The sequence below is a fragment of the Dermacentor silvarum genome, chromosome 7 (genome assembly GCF_013339745.2).
Source record: "Dermacentor silvarum isolate Dsil-2018 chromosome 7, BIME_Dsil_1.4, whole genome shotgun sequence".
Taxonomy (NCBI): Eukaryota; Metazoa; Arthropoda; class Arachnida; order Ixodida; family Ixodidae; genus Dermacentor; species Dermacentor silvarum.
The window spans coordinates 16,883,321-16,900,500 of NC_051160.1; the positions used below are offsets into that span (position 1 = coordinate 16,883,321).

Below are 17,180 nucleotides of genomic sequence, written 5' to 3' on the forward strand. Positions count from 1 at the left end.
AGGTGGCTGGTTTAATAACTTACCCAAGCTGTTCTGGTGCAAAGTGGAGGAGATAAAAACGCACCTTCAGGCCATAAACATGACGTTAACAGAGAATGCATTTGACCAACATTTTTCCAATCCTAAAGACTTTTATGTGGCTTCCCGAGTCACTTGGTCCATGTGCAATCTCCGTTCGTGGTGTAAGAATGCTTGTTCCACAAAGGGTACGAAAGGGCCAGCAGGAGACCGTGCGGTTTCTTTTGTAGTTGTACGAATGACTCGTAGAACTTCCCTTCAGATTTTAACAACGCACATCCTTGTACTTCTTTTCCACATGAATATTCAAATGATGATATACACATTCTCCCTTTCATCACAATTTCCTAGTTCCATGTAATCATTTTTGTCGCAACACCACAACATGTACACCATCTACTAAGAAACACAGCCAAAACTGGTTTGCAGTTTTGGTTGGCATTGTATTTTTCCAGGGTTTCGAGGCCGAGAGGCATCAGTTATACAGCAAAAAACAGCCTAATATGAGTCACGTCATTATTTCAAGTTCTTGCCTGAATTTACATTTGCCACATTCTTTCCCAATGTTTCATTCTGCCCACAAGTGACTTTTGAATTAGAGGACTTGCCGAGGGCCCAGATGGTGCATACTTGATGGAGTGCAAAAACGCGCACAGCATGAGAAAAGAGAGATGGACATCGGACAAACACTTGCCTTGTGTAACATCTATTTCTTTGTCCAACTATTTTTTTGCTCTCACCAACTTTTCCACTTGCGAATGTTCACCAGTGATGACTCAACAAGCATAGCCAAACATATGTAGAGTTTATTCTAACAGGTATTCCCAGTAACATTTCAAGACTAGATCTTTATTCAGGTTTAACAAGTTATTGGCATTTTATGCTGAGCCTTTCTTAGTGACAGCTTCAGCAGTACTGAAACTTGCAAGCTGCCAGCAACACGTCACCCTCCACGCTGAAGTGGCTAATGCGTTGCAGTGGCTGCAGCCGGTGCTGGAACTGCAGATAGTGCTGGCCATTGACGGCCACGTCATAGGTGGCGTCCAAAACCTGCAAACGAGAGGCCAGTGAATCTACTTTGAGAATCTCAGCATCCGACCACATCAGAAAGGCACTTTGCACAGAACAACAGAAGAATGTAATAACATCGATACAACAAAGTCGTGAAAAGTGGCACTATGCATCAAACTTCCTAACATCGAAATAACATATATTCTTGCGTGAGTACCGCACCCCTCTTTTTCAAGTCTTCCCCCATAAGCCGCAACTGTACAGGATGTGCTGTGCTATCTCCACGTGGTATAGACATGATACACAGAGGCTTGTCAGTCTCCTGTTCAGTTATTTTGATAGCAAACAGTATGCTGGCGAGAAGCTTATGAAAATTATATTTCCTGTTCCATTGCACATTCCCCCAGCACCACTTTTTGTAGGCTGCACCTGCCACTGCACGCTGTCCTGAGCGCACCGTGCAACAAGGTTCCCTGCACCCTGTGGATACAGTCGAACCTCTATATAACGAACAGGGTTATAAGAAATTATTCGATATAACAAAGTAAATCTAAAATATTTGTCACTGATACCTACATGTAAAAAATATATGCTCATAACAAATATCAGATATAACGGAGGTATTTATCTGTCAAATGTAGCTTCGTTATAAAAAAGAAAACGTTCTGGGGTCTTAAGTGCCAAAACCACTATTTGATTATGGGGCATACCGTAGTGGGGGACTTTGGATTAATTTTGACAACCTGGGGATGTTTAACGTGCACGCGATGCACGGTACACGGGCGTTTCTGCATTTCACCCCCCATCGAAATGCAGCCGCTGTGGCCTGGATTTGATCCCGTGACCTCGTGCTTAGCAGTGCAATGTTATAGCAACTACACCACAGGTGGGTTTCATTGTAACGAGACTTGGCTGTATATGTTTGTGAGTAAGCTTTTGTCGCTCATTCACCACGTGAAATATAATTGAGTATTTTCAACAGCAACATTCTCTATCCGCATTATGTCTTGCGTAAGAACCCCAGTCTCTTTCCTTCTTTTCCATCTTTTAACTTCACTATCTTATGTACGTGTGGTGCAATGTGCAGGGGCGGCTTCACCTTTGAATAGCGTGGTGCACACAGCCATTTGTATCTGTATCTCTTTCCTCTTCGGTTGTTTCCGCATTTGACTGTTACAGGAAAGTTAATCAATTCAGCAAAATTTGTAGCCTGGTACTCAGCAGCATGTCTTGTCACGCACGCTGTGCACGCATTTTTGTGCTGCCTACGCACGTTGATTTCCAAAGGTAGCACCTCCAGCTGTGTACTGCCCCGTACTGCATCTCACCAATTTCATGGAGCGCAGCAAGCTGCAGGTCATGTCAGCCAACCGGAATAGAGAACCAGATGAAGGGCCTGTCCATTGTCTACCACTGATTGCCCTTCACATGATGCTGGCTAAACGGAAGCTTCATGGAAAGATAAGTGGTACATAATGGGTGTTGCCCATACTAGCCTCCTAGAATACGCAGGCAGCACTCGCCACCGAATGGCTAACACAAGCGCCAGCCTTCACTGCATTGCATGGTGTTCGTGAGAAAGAGCGCACAGGCTCTGTGCTTCACAAGTACAGATTTATGGAGTGAGCTTTTATTGCTTTTTGCACTACCTGAAGCATATACGGGTGGTATTGACTGAAACACTTTGTTCATGTTTTGCATGAAAAAATAAATAAATAACGGTGCATTTGGTGTATTTATTGTAACACCACTGTAATCTGCAAAGAACCGCACATATTTTGACTACTTGGGCAGTGGCGTTCGTGGTTGTTGCCATTCAATGTTTCCGCAGTGGTGAAATTTCATTACATAGAAATTGCAGACAGACACGTTTCGCTATGTTTAGACTAAAATTTCATTAAATATTTCATTAAATTGAAGTTCGTTACGTCCAGGTTTAATTGTACGACGCTTTGTGCACTGTTAGCAATCGTAACATATGGAACAGCCATAGCATATCACAGCAGCCTGACTGGTACCGTGGAACAGCAAGTTTGCTCATGCAATGCAAATGCCTACAGTGCAACTTCTATCTGTTCACTTGCTCCCGAAATTATTTTGGGAATGCTCGCAATGCAGTCAAGAGGAGCCAGTCCAGAGCCACAATCTCTTTCTCTATTCCACTGCACTAAATAGGCCCTAAAAGATGCTACATGCTTTTGAGCTTGCTGCCTGCTGGTGTCGGCTCACCACACATTGGTCTGTGGTTTTGAGGAGAAGCCATGGGAAGAAAGGGCCTACCCGGATGAGAATGTCGAAGTGCACCCCAGGGGCAAAGGGGAAACCATGGCACTTGCGTTCCTCAGTTCCCCAGTCACCATCCTGGAAGCTGTTGCGCACCATCTCCTTGCGAGGGAAGCGCGGGTTGAAGTGGAACGCAATGTCCGAGCCTAGGCCGCCACATTGGAAGTTCAGCGAGAACCTGCATGGGTGTTGTACAGAGCTCCGATTTCATGAACAGACTAACAATTTGATCTTATTTGTAGTGCCGTCATGGCATACAGCATTATGAAGGAACGAATCACGTTTCTTCACAGGCACGTAGTAGTCGAAAGAAGTGGAATACACTGTCAAAGACACAAAAGAATACATCACGAATGTTAGAAAAAAAAAAGGGGGGGGGGGGATGTTGACTCTGGGGGGTATGCCTCTCGCCGGCTTTTGAGAAATCTACTGTCCGTGGCAAGAGACAACTCGAGCTCTGGTGCATGCACTTGCAATGCCTAGCTATCAAATCTGGCCTGGTTTGACTGGAACAAGATTAAACATCAGCAGCTTGCAGTCCCCACAACTCAAAGCACAGAAAAAAAAAATGTTATAGCGAGGAAAAGTGCAATTGCAAGAGAAGCAAGTGCCAGGATGGGCAGGTAAGCACATCAATGCTGTCGATACATTTCAAACACAAATGCAACATGAATACAACACAATAGGAAAGATGAGCAAATATTAAAGGAAACCACGTCATTTATAGAATTTGTCATGATTTGTTTAACCGTCTAGTGACGTGAGCAGGTGGTTGCAGTTACAGCATAGGTACTGTTTATACAGGGTGTCCCAACTATCATGCACCTAGATTTAAATATATGCAAATGCCACGTAGCTAGACAGAACCAAGGTAATGTTGTTTGTCATCGCTTGGAGATACTCTGATTATTTTTTGCATTCCGCCTAATTACATAATTAGCCTTAATTATTCAACTTCTAAAATATTATAATTAGATAAAAAGTGTCAATGAGAAAATTGTAGAGCACCATGAAAAACTCCCAATACAGCTTTCTGTTGCTCAATACGTGCTACATAAAAGTATTTCTCCGAGCTTGAAAGAAGCCCGCGAATACACGCAATGTGCCTCGAGTGGCAGTCGCCCGGTTGTTCGAAAAAAAATATGAGTAATATCCAAGTCACAGCAAACAACATTACCTTGGTTCTGTTTAGCTACGTAGCATATGCATATTTTTAAATCTTGGTGCATGATAGTTGGGACACTCTGTATAGGAAGGATCAAGAGTATATAGAAGTGGTTTGGTCAGCAGCATGAACTTAATAACAATGTTTGGTTACCAATGCTGTTGAATGTCTTCAATTCCATTTTTCAGGTACTATTCAAACACTTGAAATTGCCTAACCACTGTGAAATGAGCTGTTTTTAAAACATAAGAAAATATTCTATCTAGCAGAGGCAAATTAAAGGGTGCTAATTATAGTATTCATGAAGGCTTCTCTCGCCCCATACAGAAGTTTTCTTCCTAAACATGACTGTGTCTAATCTCTTCTCATCTTTGACGTAACATGTTAGTACAGTGGAATCTCGATGATACGATCACGGCTAATACGAATTTCCGAATGATACAAATTTTTCTGTGGTCCCGGCCGAGCCCCATTACTTTGCAACGTACTAGAGAAGGGTTGTTACGAATCGGTTTTCGACACGCGTCGGTTGATACGAATAAACGCCGCCCCAACGACGGCCGCGAAAGAGAACAGCGTGCAGTCACACGTTTCCCCCTTTCTCTTTTGGTGCGGAGGTGTGGACGCGGCGCCGGACAGCGCGGAGGCTGGGCGCGAAGAGTTTGAAGCGGTGGCGCTTTTGTTGCTTTTGTGCTTTTCCTTCTTTTCCACGTGCCATCGGATGGAGTGGCTGCTGTGCTTCAGGCCGCGTTCTGTGTGTTTGCGCCATTTTGCCTAGTCGCAGCGAGCTATGTCTACCGAGATACGATCTCGGCTGATTCGCGCGGCCGTACGCTGGGGCGCGGGAGCCTCCGTTGGCGCGTCTTCCGTCGACTGCGTTATTGGTGCTGATGGCACAGGGCGATTGTCGGTTTCGCTGCAGGAGTCACACGGTGCAAGGTAGCGCGGCACGTTAAGTCGGGTGCTCCTCCGCTTCTCCCGCTAATCGCCGTATTTTCTTGCTGTAGGAGGCTTGCGCTTCCATATTCCGAAGGTGTGCTTCGTCCGAAATTTCTTCTCCAACGAGCGACGATCCATCACTAACCTGGGAGCTCTCAGTAATCCGAATTCTGCGTGTCAAGTGAAGATGCCAGGCGTGGTTTACGAAGCAGACAACTGCGGTTGCCGTCTTGCCTCTACCACAGCAGCAACCAATGGAGAGACACCTTTCAGCACGGCAGCCAATCGGAGGCATGCTTTCATCGGAGGGCCCGTGTGACTACTTATCGCAGACCCGCGCTCCTTTTGTGTTTGTGCGTCGACGGACGAATTGAGAAGCGGAACAGAGAAAGTTTGAGCTTTCGAGCGATACCAAGATGGCGACGCTCGGTGGCGGGAAATACGAGCTATGTCTCCGTGAACTGCGGTGATTGTGCGTGATTTAAAGCAGTTTTGTCGCCCTGCGCACTGACGAATTAATCTTTTTCGGCCACTTTTAGTGCGTTTTCAGCCAAACCATTCTGATACAGCGTAGATTAGACGTTGCAGATACCGAAACGGGTGGTTTGCAAAGATTGATTTTTTTCGCAATTTTCGCGATCTGATCCTCGCGTCCCCCCTTAATTTAGCTAGTTTTAATTGTGTTTCGATGACACGAATTTTGGCTAATACGAATATTTTTAGTGACCCCGTGAGATTCGTATCATCGAGATTCCACTGTACTTACAGAAACATGGCTTATACCAATGCCGAAGTCATACCCAGCCAAGCTTAGCGCTCTACTTTACACAGAACCAGGGCCCGTATTATGTAACAATTATCTCTTTTTTTCTCTTCTTTTTTCGCCCTTTGTCAATGGTTTGCACGACACTATGGGTCTGCTTAATTCATTCACATGGAGAGGTATTCTTGCGCAATCACTTTCAATGATACAATCAATTTCGCTAGACTTCGAGAGTGTTGGCACCAGACGCATCAGGGTATAATAGCAGGCAGCATTGCTGGCATCTTCTATCGCCAAGATCGGCCAAGCATCAGGACAGATGATAAGCAATGGCTAATAGAATCAGACAAATAGAATCCTCACATAATACAGTTCCAGGTTGCATTGCTTTGAAATGACATGCTCCATATTTTAACACTTCCACGAGGTTTGTGCAGACGAGGGCATGCGTGACTCACGAGGTGGCCTCGCTGTGTGGTCGGCCGCTGATATACACCATCAGACCTGGCGCAAGGCGGCCACCAGGCAACATGTGCAGGAAGGGCGTCGGCTGCAAGGCAGAAGACAGTTCAGACTGGGCTCCTTTGCGGACTGCCATTCCCAGTTGCTGCCAGACCTATTTCACTCTGTGAGCATTCGCCAGCTCTGTAGCTAATCCATGCTCAACTAGTAACATGCTTATGCTTGCACTCACAATGTTAGAAGCTACCAGGACCGATCATACCTCGCACTGTTTCCTGTAACTACTTCTTGGACGTTTCTTCCAAGCAGCAGTCAAGCTCAACACTATGTGCAACATTCCAGCACCTCGCTGGGGTGATGCCTTACCCTCAACTTTATGGAACAATGTCTGTCCTACGTGGCAATAATTTTATAACGGCATCAACTTGCTGCACGACACTATGGGTCTGCTTAATTCATTCAAATGGGGAGGTATTCTTGCGCAATCACTTTCATTGATACAATCACTTTCACTAGACTTTGAGTGAGTTGGCACCGGACGCATCAGTGTATAACAGCAGGCAGCATTGCTGGCACCGTGCGAACATAGCAAGCTTGGCACGGCACCAAAAATGCTGTTGGCCGGATGCACCGGAGTGTCTGCAGCCATGTCATACAACATATCGCAAATGTGAACCTATCAACCAAAGTGATCATCTGAGAATATCGCTCCTGGCATCAGGAGGGCTAGGTAGTGCTCTATCAGATGCTAAATATTGCAATACAACTCTCACAGTGGCAAGCTACATGTTGTGTTCACTCACTGCTGCTGCTGCTCACCAAGCCTATCCATGGTTACACTTGTGACGCGGCCTTTTTTGCGCTCCTGTTGCATTACTTCATCTAGTTCTCTGGCCACAGCTATCGTGTGTTGCGGGTCATGACACGTGCATGGCCGGACAACAAATAAGTGGAATCGATTACCGGGTTGTACACAATGGTTGGCTCCATAGCCAGCGTCTGTTCCGGTTGCTGGAAGCCCTCCATGGGGGGCATCTGCATGGAAACCAGCAAGCTTTTAACAGGCCACCACGAAGTTGTCCGTTTTTTATCACAGAGTCTGAGCGAACCAAAAAGCGTTCACACTCATTGAGATGCTCTATGCAGTAGCGGGAGGGGTGGGAAAGACAGAAGAGGAAATGAAGACGGACTATCCGTGTAATACAGCAGAACCTCGTTCATACGGTTCGCAAAAGAATGTGAAAAATAACATAACCGGGAAAACGTATGATCCGAAGTCACTTAAAAAATTGGCAAACTTAAATTAGTTCACATCTACGCAATGCGAAGCATTGCACCAATCGTTGCAGCACATGATGCCAACGCCAACGCGCACGTTGTCGTTTTCGTGGTTTCGGCAAACTTGTGTTTGCGTTCTTCAGATTTGGCCTGGGTCTGCAGCTTCTTCCGAGCGGGGCATGGCATTTTGGCGGGAAGTTTTGACGTGCCCACTCGGCGCAAATGTTTAAGGCACGAGACGCTGATGCATGCGAAGCCTGTGCGCCCAAGCGACCATTGTCATTCAATTGCGCACTGTCATTTTCCATTGCGGAAAAAAAAAAAAATGAAATCGAGCTTGTGGGCAACACCGGAATATGATGCCGCCTGATCGAAACATGACACTCACTTCGTGCCGCCTGCAGCATAGAACAGCAGTGCGTTTCAACGGCACTACGTCATACTCGCTGTGGAACAGATAGGTGAAGATGCTTATTGCAATAGGACTGGCAGTGAATGCTGGGAATGGGGCGTGCAACCAGCGAGGAAGGTATTTGCTGATACCAGAATAAAAAAGAGAGCGCACAGACGTTTTCTTGCGAGACGGGCAGGTGAGTACTGCGGGGAAGCTGCTGTGACGGGTGGCTACTGTTTTCGATCGAGTGGCTCTTGCCTTTTCGTGGGATCTAGCGGCCAGAAAAATGTATCATACGATCGCAGTTTGGCGATGTACTCAACGTTGGTGCCAAAAGATCGTGCTGTCCGGGAACGTATGAACCAGGAAAAAAGAAGCGCAACTGTAATGGGTCATGTTTAGTATTCTCAATCGCGAACGTAGGCACCAGGAAATCGTGCATAATCGAGATCGTATCAGCGAGGTTCTACTGTATAATTTTTCAAGTCAGTAATTCATAAGTTCTCAGAGAAGTTCGCTTATGAATCACCAAAATTGTCAAATTTTCAATTACTAATTGAGAATTCCATAATTTTGGTCATTCATTAAACTTGACATATTTATCATGACAGAGACATGGAATTATGACAGATATCATACACTTAATCTTGATGGCTGCAAGAGTTTTTTCAATAAACAAAAAAAAATGTTACTATAAGGATTATATCACTGCCTACATTGAGACAATTTCTGAAGTTGTACAAGAGTGCAATGTTGGGCTAGTAGGTGAAGTAAATTATGAAGGGGAAAAAAAAAAAAACATTGCTGGCTACATGACCATAGAAAGATGAAACAATGCTGACTATCGAGCGGTGCTTTATTCACAGGAAAGAAACATATACATGAAAAGGCAGGAATGCACTACATATACCAAATGTCACATTTGTGCGTACTGTGACACCTGTGGATGTTCACCCATTGTTTATTAGGCCTGCGCAGTACGGAAATAATGGGAGCAGCGAGCACTTGAGATTTAGGAGGCGTATACCACTCAAAAGAGAGCTTCCACAATTATCAGGAGGCCGTTGATTTTGACAAGGAGATTACACATGTCAACAGCTAGATTTGTTTGGGTTTCACGCACATAGTCATCTGCCACTTTCTTTTTACTACTGTTACCTTTACTTTTGTTGTTGTTGTCTTTTGGGCTGTTAGCCATTTACAAGAGCTATCTGTTATCCTTGTTACTTTTCTTTGTACTTTGTTTATCAAACGGTCTTCAGTTCGTCCGCCTGATAAGTTGCACTTCACTTCTCCAGAGTTGGTGACCGACAGCTTTTCAGTAAGTTCCTTTCCTCAATGACATGCAGATGTGATGTTGGCTATATTTTATACCTTCTCCCTTTTTCATGCATATGTATTTCCTATGTATGTATATAGCATGTCTTTACTACCAGTTGACAGTCAGTGCCCCTGTTGTTTATTCTTTTCGTGGTTCTGTAGCTAGCGTCGTTTTATTCAGCATGTTGCGAAGTTGTCCTACAATATCGTGGGAAACAAATCTCCATTGCAGGGAGGTTTGTTTGCTGTCATGAAATAAAAAAAAAATGTTTCTGGAATACATTCCCACACAAGACTACGGTTAGCTACCGTCGATTCCCCCTACAAACACTGGAGAATGTAAAGATCATTAAATATGCTGAAATGGAGATTTGGCAACTCCAGAAGCCTTTTTTTTTTCTTTCTGTAGGTAAATAAAACAATTTTTTAATATACTTATGCTCGGTACAGTGTTTCCAGGTTCAAAGTGTGCCACATATATGTAAATTTAGCCAAAATTGAAGATGACCCAGTCCACCTATTCAGTGTTACCTAGAAATTCTCTTTACACAGGAATAAAGATCTTCACATGCGCCCCGTGTTCAAAGCAGATGGCAAGCTAAGTGCACAAAGACATTTCTAACTGCAAGAGAAATAAGAAAATTCGAGTACACCTACGCACTTTTTATGAATTGCAAATGCGAAAGCATTTATGTCTAATTACACGCCACTGAGCGGTCCTTCGAGTTATAAACTTCTCGCGGGCAAGCGAGCGCGTTGAGACACTTGGCGCATTTTGATTTGGCCTTACCGAGGAGCAGTTACAACGCAGGCACGAGCTTGCGCTGACAAGGAACGCGCGGATAACACAGGCTTGCGAGAGCGAGGGTGATTTGGTGTCGTGGCAAATGCCCTCTCCTCTCACGCAACACCACAGAACAACTACAGTAGCAGGTGTTCCCTTTTGCCCGCTTTGCTCCGTTGAGTGCCCTGGTGTTGCAACCAATGGGAATTTAGGTGCCGTTTTGCTGCTACAGACACCGGACGCTGGCTTTTTCGCTCAATGAACCATTTGACGCTTTCGCATCAATATAAAAGAAAACGCTCTGTCATTACATTCAAGTACCACTCCTGGTGAAGCTGCATGTAAAGCCATTAAAGAAAACTATTCTCTTCCCAAATGCCTTTCTGATGAGATGCCGATGGCTTTTTGATGGCTGGTACAGAGGTTAATTAAAGTGCTGCTATGGTTAGCAGCACTTTAGCCTCTGTACGAAGAGAACAACTGTGGTCCACCAGAGCAGAGTTTATTGAAGACACCGCAACATGTTACTTCCTTAGATACTGTGACAATCACTAGGCATATGCAAGCTACGTATCACTAATGCTGTGCATCATGCGTGCGCATTGTACTTAAGTACAATAACATAACAGAACAATAACATAAGCTGCAGTGTTAGTTGTCAGTTTCAGCACAGTGCATTTCGCCACTACATTAAGCGGCACGTGTACTGTGGACTTGAAAAAAATAAGTGCACATGGTGTACTGGTACGCAGAAAGAAAACTGCACGCACCAGGGCACCCAGGGGTGGCCGCTGCTCGACGCGGTGGATGGTGACACAGCCGTCCACCTTGAGCCGTTCCACCATGCTGTAGAGCAGCCGGTGCTTGAAGTCCGCAAAGTGGTTCTTGTTGAAGGCCACCTGCACACATATGCATGGCTCCGGTGAAGTTACAGTGGTACTTGCTTACCTGCCAACCTGTGAACTTAAAGATTTGTGATTTGTAAAAATCTAGCAGACATGAAAAAGAAACAAAGAGGGGTATAGCATGCATATATTTAAAGTATGCCCTGAGCAACCTGTTTGTGTGATACATCCGCACTTTATTAATAATCATTAACCTTAGATGCAGCACACAAGCAGCTGCACAGTTGAAACAGCAGATATTGACAAACACACTGTTTTTAAGATCACAGTGACCTTTTTAACAAATTTGCCATTATCACTTTCGCCTGCTTCATGAACTTGTCTATATAGATCTACTCGAAGCAAGTATCTCTTTAGCAGCCTTTCACCTTCAAAAGACTTCCAATTGTTTACCCACAAACAATATTTTTTCATGAACATAATTTTTCATAAAGCTTAACACAACATCTGCAAACAAACTTACATTAACTTAAGTCAAACTATACAACCTATTGGTTCACCTCATTCTTGCTAACTGCTTAATACAAACTACTTCGAAGCAGGTAACCTGGGAGATGCAAGTTAAGGTAAGTGATAGGCTAGCATAGGGCGACCATTCTTCTTCCCATGAAATTCTTGAGGACGGACTACATTTGAAATGTTATCAAGGGTGTATCTGAGTTTTTATAAGAACACATAAAGTGTAATAGCATGTAGCATAATTAAAAAATGACATTATAGCCATAAACACAGCGAATAAATGTCATGTGTGCCTATCTGACAGGCCACAGTAATTAACATCAGAACAAAAATACACAGCAAGAGCTCTACACTGCTTTCAGAGACACAAAGGCCATGTGAAACAGTCTCTTAAAGCAAAGGTTGTTTTTCAAATGGGTGGCTGTTTTACAATTGCCACCACATTGTGCAAGTTATACTTGTTTGCAATTAAGGTTATCCCGGGAGATTTCTTCAGGCTATTCAGGTATGGCTTTTCATGCTATTGCCATACTGTCTCTTCGTAGCATTTTCTTCTCTCATTGCCACGTGCCTGCGCAATTATATCTGCCACACCTTGGCCGACATAAAAGAGACAAGGGTCCTGTCCTTTCTGTGTGTCCAGTCTTCGATTCATGGCATTATATATCTAGCAGTTCGTACTTATGACTGATAAGCTTGGATGCCTCTACTGAAATATCCTTTCAAGGTAACATTTTGGCAATGAAAAGCCCCTCTTGAGATAAGCGAGTACTGACAAAGCCTTCCAGAAAACTGCATTGGCTGCTGAGACAGCCCTCGGTTCCTGTAATGGCCCCTACATCTACCACTGTCCGAGATTTTGGTTATGCACTAGGAGTTATAAATGGCCATTCAGGAAGCGTTATACCACTTAAAATATTTAAAAAAGGTTTAGTAGTAGCCAAGGAAGAAGCAAAAAAAATGCCACAAAGCAGTTGTGCAAGGAGGCAGGCTACCCTACCCTCACGGAAGCTTTCTATACAGTTGCCTCAACCACTGCTGACAACCCCTATATTCTTTTTCTACCTCCTCCCACATTGAACCAAGGGTCACTACCCCTCCGATTTTGTCATGGGCCGCAGCCCCCTGCCTCCTATACTCATCTTTTTGACTCCCTTCTTGCTGCATGTCACATTTCCAGAGGTACTCCTGTGCACTCTACAGTTCACAAAAATCATCCCCCCCACTGCAGCTGGCTATTAAAGCCAATTGCTTTCTTTGGCTCTTTCATCCAATTTCGTGCTTGGTGGTTGGAATTTCACAGCTGATACAAAGGGTGCACACTCTCGCACAATTGAGATGCCAGGGCACCGAATGTCAACTATTAAAGCTTTTTTGAGATGCACGTACTGTCCACCTATACTACCGCTACAGATGTGCTGGTTAACGGTTCTGTTCTCTATGAAATTGCACAATGAAACACTGCTACAAATGCACACCGTGAAGTGCATCATTCCTTTTAATAAAGTAAATAGCTTTCTAGAAGCATATGGCTTTTCATACATTGAAAATCACTGATTTTTTATTCACAAATATTTAATGCGCAGCAAGCAATATGGGTCTGATGTGAAAGCACAATAGCGTTATGGCACCTCACTAGGTGAACAGGGTGTCGTCTTAAGGCTGAAATATACACGAGCATTAGTTTGAATTTTCAGCTGCTTTCGCTTTGTGCATGGGTGCAATACTTTGAAGATTGTAGATGATCATCACCGCATGAACTGCAAGCCATGGCTGCCTGAAACAAATGCCCTAACTTGGCGAGTGGCCCTTTAAGCATTACTACATTTGACACATTGCATCGACTGTCCAACAGTGGTTGCTGCTCCTTGAATAGTTTGTTAACCATGGTCTCTAAGACAAGGCAGCAAGCTTATGTTGCTCTGGTCATCATGTGAAGAGAGTAATATGAGAAACACTTCGAGCCCCTCGGCTGTAATATTGGCACCAAGTGGCAAATTGCAGTCTTACTCTCCCATGGTAAGAAGTGGCATTTATGAAACCGAAACGGAGCAGGCTTAATTTCGCACAAGCCTAACCACAATCTCACTCACTAACCTGCTTATTCCACACCTTTTACAGTTGCTTAAGACTTAAGATGGACAAGCACTGCCTGCTAGTAAGCGTGGCCTTTTGTTCTTTTTATTTCGCTTTCCTCTTGTCCAACAGACCAAATTTGCAATTGTTTACTTCAATATAGACAGTGCATGATACAAGGCAGCTTGCCCTTTACGGCTACCTCTAGCTATGTATCAATCGCCAATTATGTACAAGGTCCATTTGGTTTGTCCTGCACTTCATGAACTAGTTCCCACTAGTTCTGTAGGTTTAGTGATAGTTGTTTCTCGTGCACTGACACGGCACAACCTGCATAAACACTGCATTAGCTCTCCGACAAATGCAGGTAATGCTGTTAACTCGTTCTCGCTGCACGAAGCCTAGAGTGCGAAATGAATGGCGGATGCCAACCACGCTAAGCTGGTGAAACGAATAGCGAAGTGCAGCACCTTCCGACCTAGTTTGGAAGATGCGGGCAAATCAAATGGAGCAACACTTAATTGTCTGCTAACAAGTGTGTCAACCGGGATGGCCTCACCAAAAATGCTGCCCATTCACTAACACTCCTGTTGACAATCAATATTTACCCTTGCGTCTCTGCACGTGAACGTGCCCAATAAAATTATAGCTTCATACGATTCGATGAGGAGGCTTTCTGCACAGCTCAGTGGCTATTTCGGTGAGGGGTATTGCCGTCTATAAAGATATGCCTTAAAAGAAGGAGCACCTTGTAGCCCATCTCCTCGACGAGTATCATGGCCTCAAAGTTCTGTCCCTGCTGCACGGGCAGGCGCTCGACTGTCTCCTCGTTTTCCCATTCGCCGTCGCGGAACGTGTTAAACACCGTGTTGCCGACGTCGAAGCGCGGATTCACGTGCAAGGCGATGTCGCCGCTGGCTGTCACGAGGTTGATGCTGAACCTGCAGCAGGAATATACCACAGATCGTGTCGAGGCGGGCGATCGACTCGCCGATCGTCGACGTCGTACCTCTTGGGGCTGCCGAGAACATGGCCCGAGAGATCGATGATAGTGCCTGGCAGTAGCCTTTCCACGGGCTGGTCCATTGGCACCACCTGCGAAATGGAGAAGAGCTGCAGCACAATGCGCCAGGCCCCGCCCAAAGCCTACCGGTTCAAATGTCACCAAGCGTGGTTCCGGATACAGCGGCAGAGCCTGCACCGACGACACCAACTTAGCTGTCATCTGTTCACAACAGCGGGGCGGCGCCGACGCAGCCTACGCCGCGCGCTACGTAGTACGCCCCGCGTAGCGCTATCGCTGCTGCGGTTGCCCAGCTGCTGTCGTCGGAGCGTCGATAATCGCCGTCCTGTGCCGAGCCTGTGGATTCACGAGATACGTGGCCAGTAATCTGAGACGGCCTAAAGACGCGCGCGAAGGTGCGAGGAATGCGTGCTGTTTTTCCTGTTCTTCTAAATACGGGGTTCACGGTGCGCGCGGCAGACAAAATATCTTACGGCAGCAATAGCCACGAGCCACGACTAAACGCATTGGTTAGTAAATAATGCGAGATGTAAGTGGATATTAGTATAAAACATTGGTATTCACGGTTGCAAAAGCTGAATTGAAATGTTCTTGGCAATAACCACTTTCTTTAAAAAATACCTCCGATAGGTTTCGGTTTCATCCGAGTAGTGACGTAACCGGGGTGGGGGGAGTCACACCCGTGCGCGAAGTATTTGCGAAGCTTCCTTTCGATGAAGCCCGTATGGGTTTTCTTTCTATCTTCACGCTACATTCGGGTGGATGGCAGTTTTCCTTTCATGCATTTACTCTACCTTGCGGAATTCTGCAGAACTAATTTGCCAGGTTGTGAGTATGTAGGTCACGGTGATGTAGGTCGATTACTCAGGAGGAGCTTTTGAGGCGGGGAGAAAAAAATAATAATAAATAAACTGAGTACTTCGTTCTTCGATACATGACCTTGCTTTCACGATAAAAAGATGCCGCGAATGCGCGATGTTTATTACGAAGCTCACCCAGCACCATCAGGGTGAGAACACACGAACCAGAACACAAGGCAAACAGCTGCAACAAACAGTAAAAACACACCCACTGTTTTATTTATGGTATTTGACATCTTACATCATGGACACCACAGAGCTTGAGAAATCAAAGCGAATTACATAGAGCATAGGGTTGATGCTGATGTCCAAGTAGACACCAGCCGTGGTTGCTCAGTGGCTATGGTGTTGGGCTGCTGAGTACGAAGTCGCGCGAATCCCGGCCACCGCGGCCGCATTTCGATGGGGGCGAAATGCGAAAACACCCGTGTACTTAGATTTAGGTGCACGTTAAAGAACTCCAGGTGGTCCAAATTTCCGGAGTCCTCCCCCACTACGGTGTGCCTCATAATCAAATCGTGGTTTTGGCACGTAAAACCCCATAATTTACCTACATACATGTATGTAGATAAATTACCTACATGCATGTATACATGCATGCATATGCGTATGTATGTATACCTATACATGCATGTATGTCTGCTTAGGGCCGAAAAACATCTGTTAATTTGTGCTAAGAAACTCGCAACACTTTATCGAAGATATTTCCCAAGAAATAGACACTAATCTCAACTAGCTTAGCACATGTGTCGCCCGCAGGCTTTTTCTCTGTCGAATGTAGAGCTAAAGCAAATAGCTTTACTTCACAGAGACGGCTGGTTAGTATTTATTAAAATTCACAAAAATTCTCCGAGTAGTATCGCAACAAAACTTTATGCTCCCCGTAATGAAAGAGGTAAGAGGTCATCCCTACAAACGTCTGGTTCTACATTGACCCTCTCATTGTGTTCTTCTCTTTAACATTGGGCCAAGACTGAAAATGTTTTCCTCCGATATATTTTTTTTTTTTTTCGTGTTGTCGTACATTTCAATAGTCAGTGTTGGTAAGCATCCTGGTTCCTGAAAGTGGTGGGTGGCACTGGCCATGGAGGAAGGAAAAAAAAACTTATTTTTTAGTATTGTTCTTCCTCATGGCATTGGCTGTTGCAAGCTAGATGCAGTACAGAAAAGCACAACCTCCGAGATCAGATCTTATTACTAGAAGGTTGCTAGAAATATGATTTAGGCACCATTTATTAGTGGTGTTCAATGACAATGAACTTCCAGTGCCCACTGGAGTTTCCAGCAGCCACAGTTAAGGCAAAGTACGGCCTTTAAAATTGGAAGGGGGATACAAGGTTATAAGGTAAGACAGCACCATTAGCAGTTTCGGTTTCATACTCAATTCTAACGCCCGTATAAGTCATATTTTACTCAATTCTAACGCCCATGTGTCATAT

At 44.8% G+C, this 17,180-nt stretch overlaps 2 protein-coding genes across 2 annotated transcripts in view; both read right to left on the reverse strand.

The window, feature by feature from the left end:
* Positions 1-17,180, reverse strand: part of LOC119457618 (transmembrane protein 87A) — a 99,287-nt gene that overhangs the window by 13,981 nt on the left and 68,126 nt on the right. The gene's annotated exons all lie outside the window — the stretch shown is intronic.
* Positions 807-15,362, reverse strand: LOC119457619 (galectin-4-like). The gene is made up of 8 exons (XM_037719240.2): positions 15,008-15,362; positions 14,867-14,952; positions 14,606-14,798; positions 11,188-11,316; positions 7,605-7,676; positions 6,638-6,729; positions 3,310-3,490; positions 807-1,068 (listed from the first exon to the last, which is right to left on the reverse strand). The coding sequence occupies exons 1-8, from the start codon at positions 15,080-15,082 to the stop codon at positions 925-927; spliced, it is 972 nt and encodes a 323-aa protein (XP_037575168.1). The 5' UTR covers positions 15,083-15,362; the 3' UTR covers positions 807-924.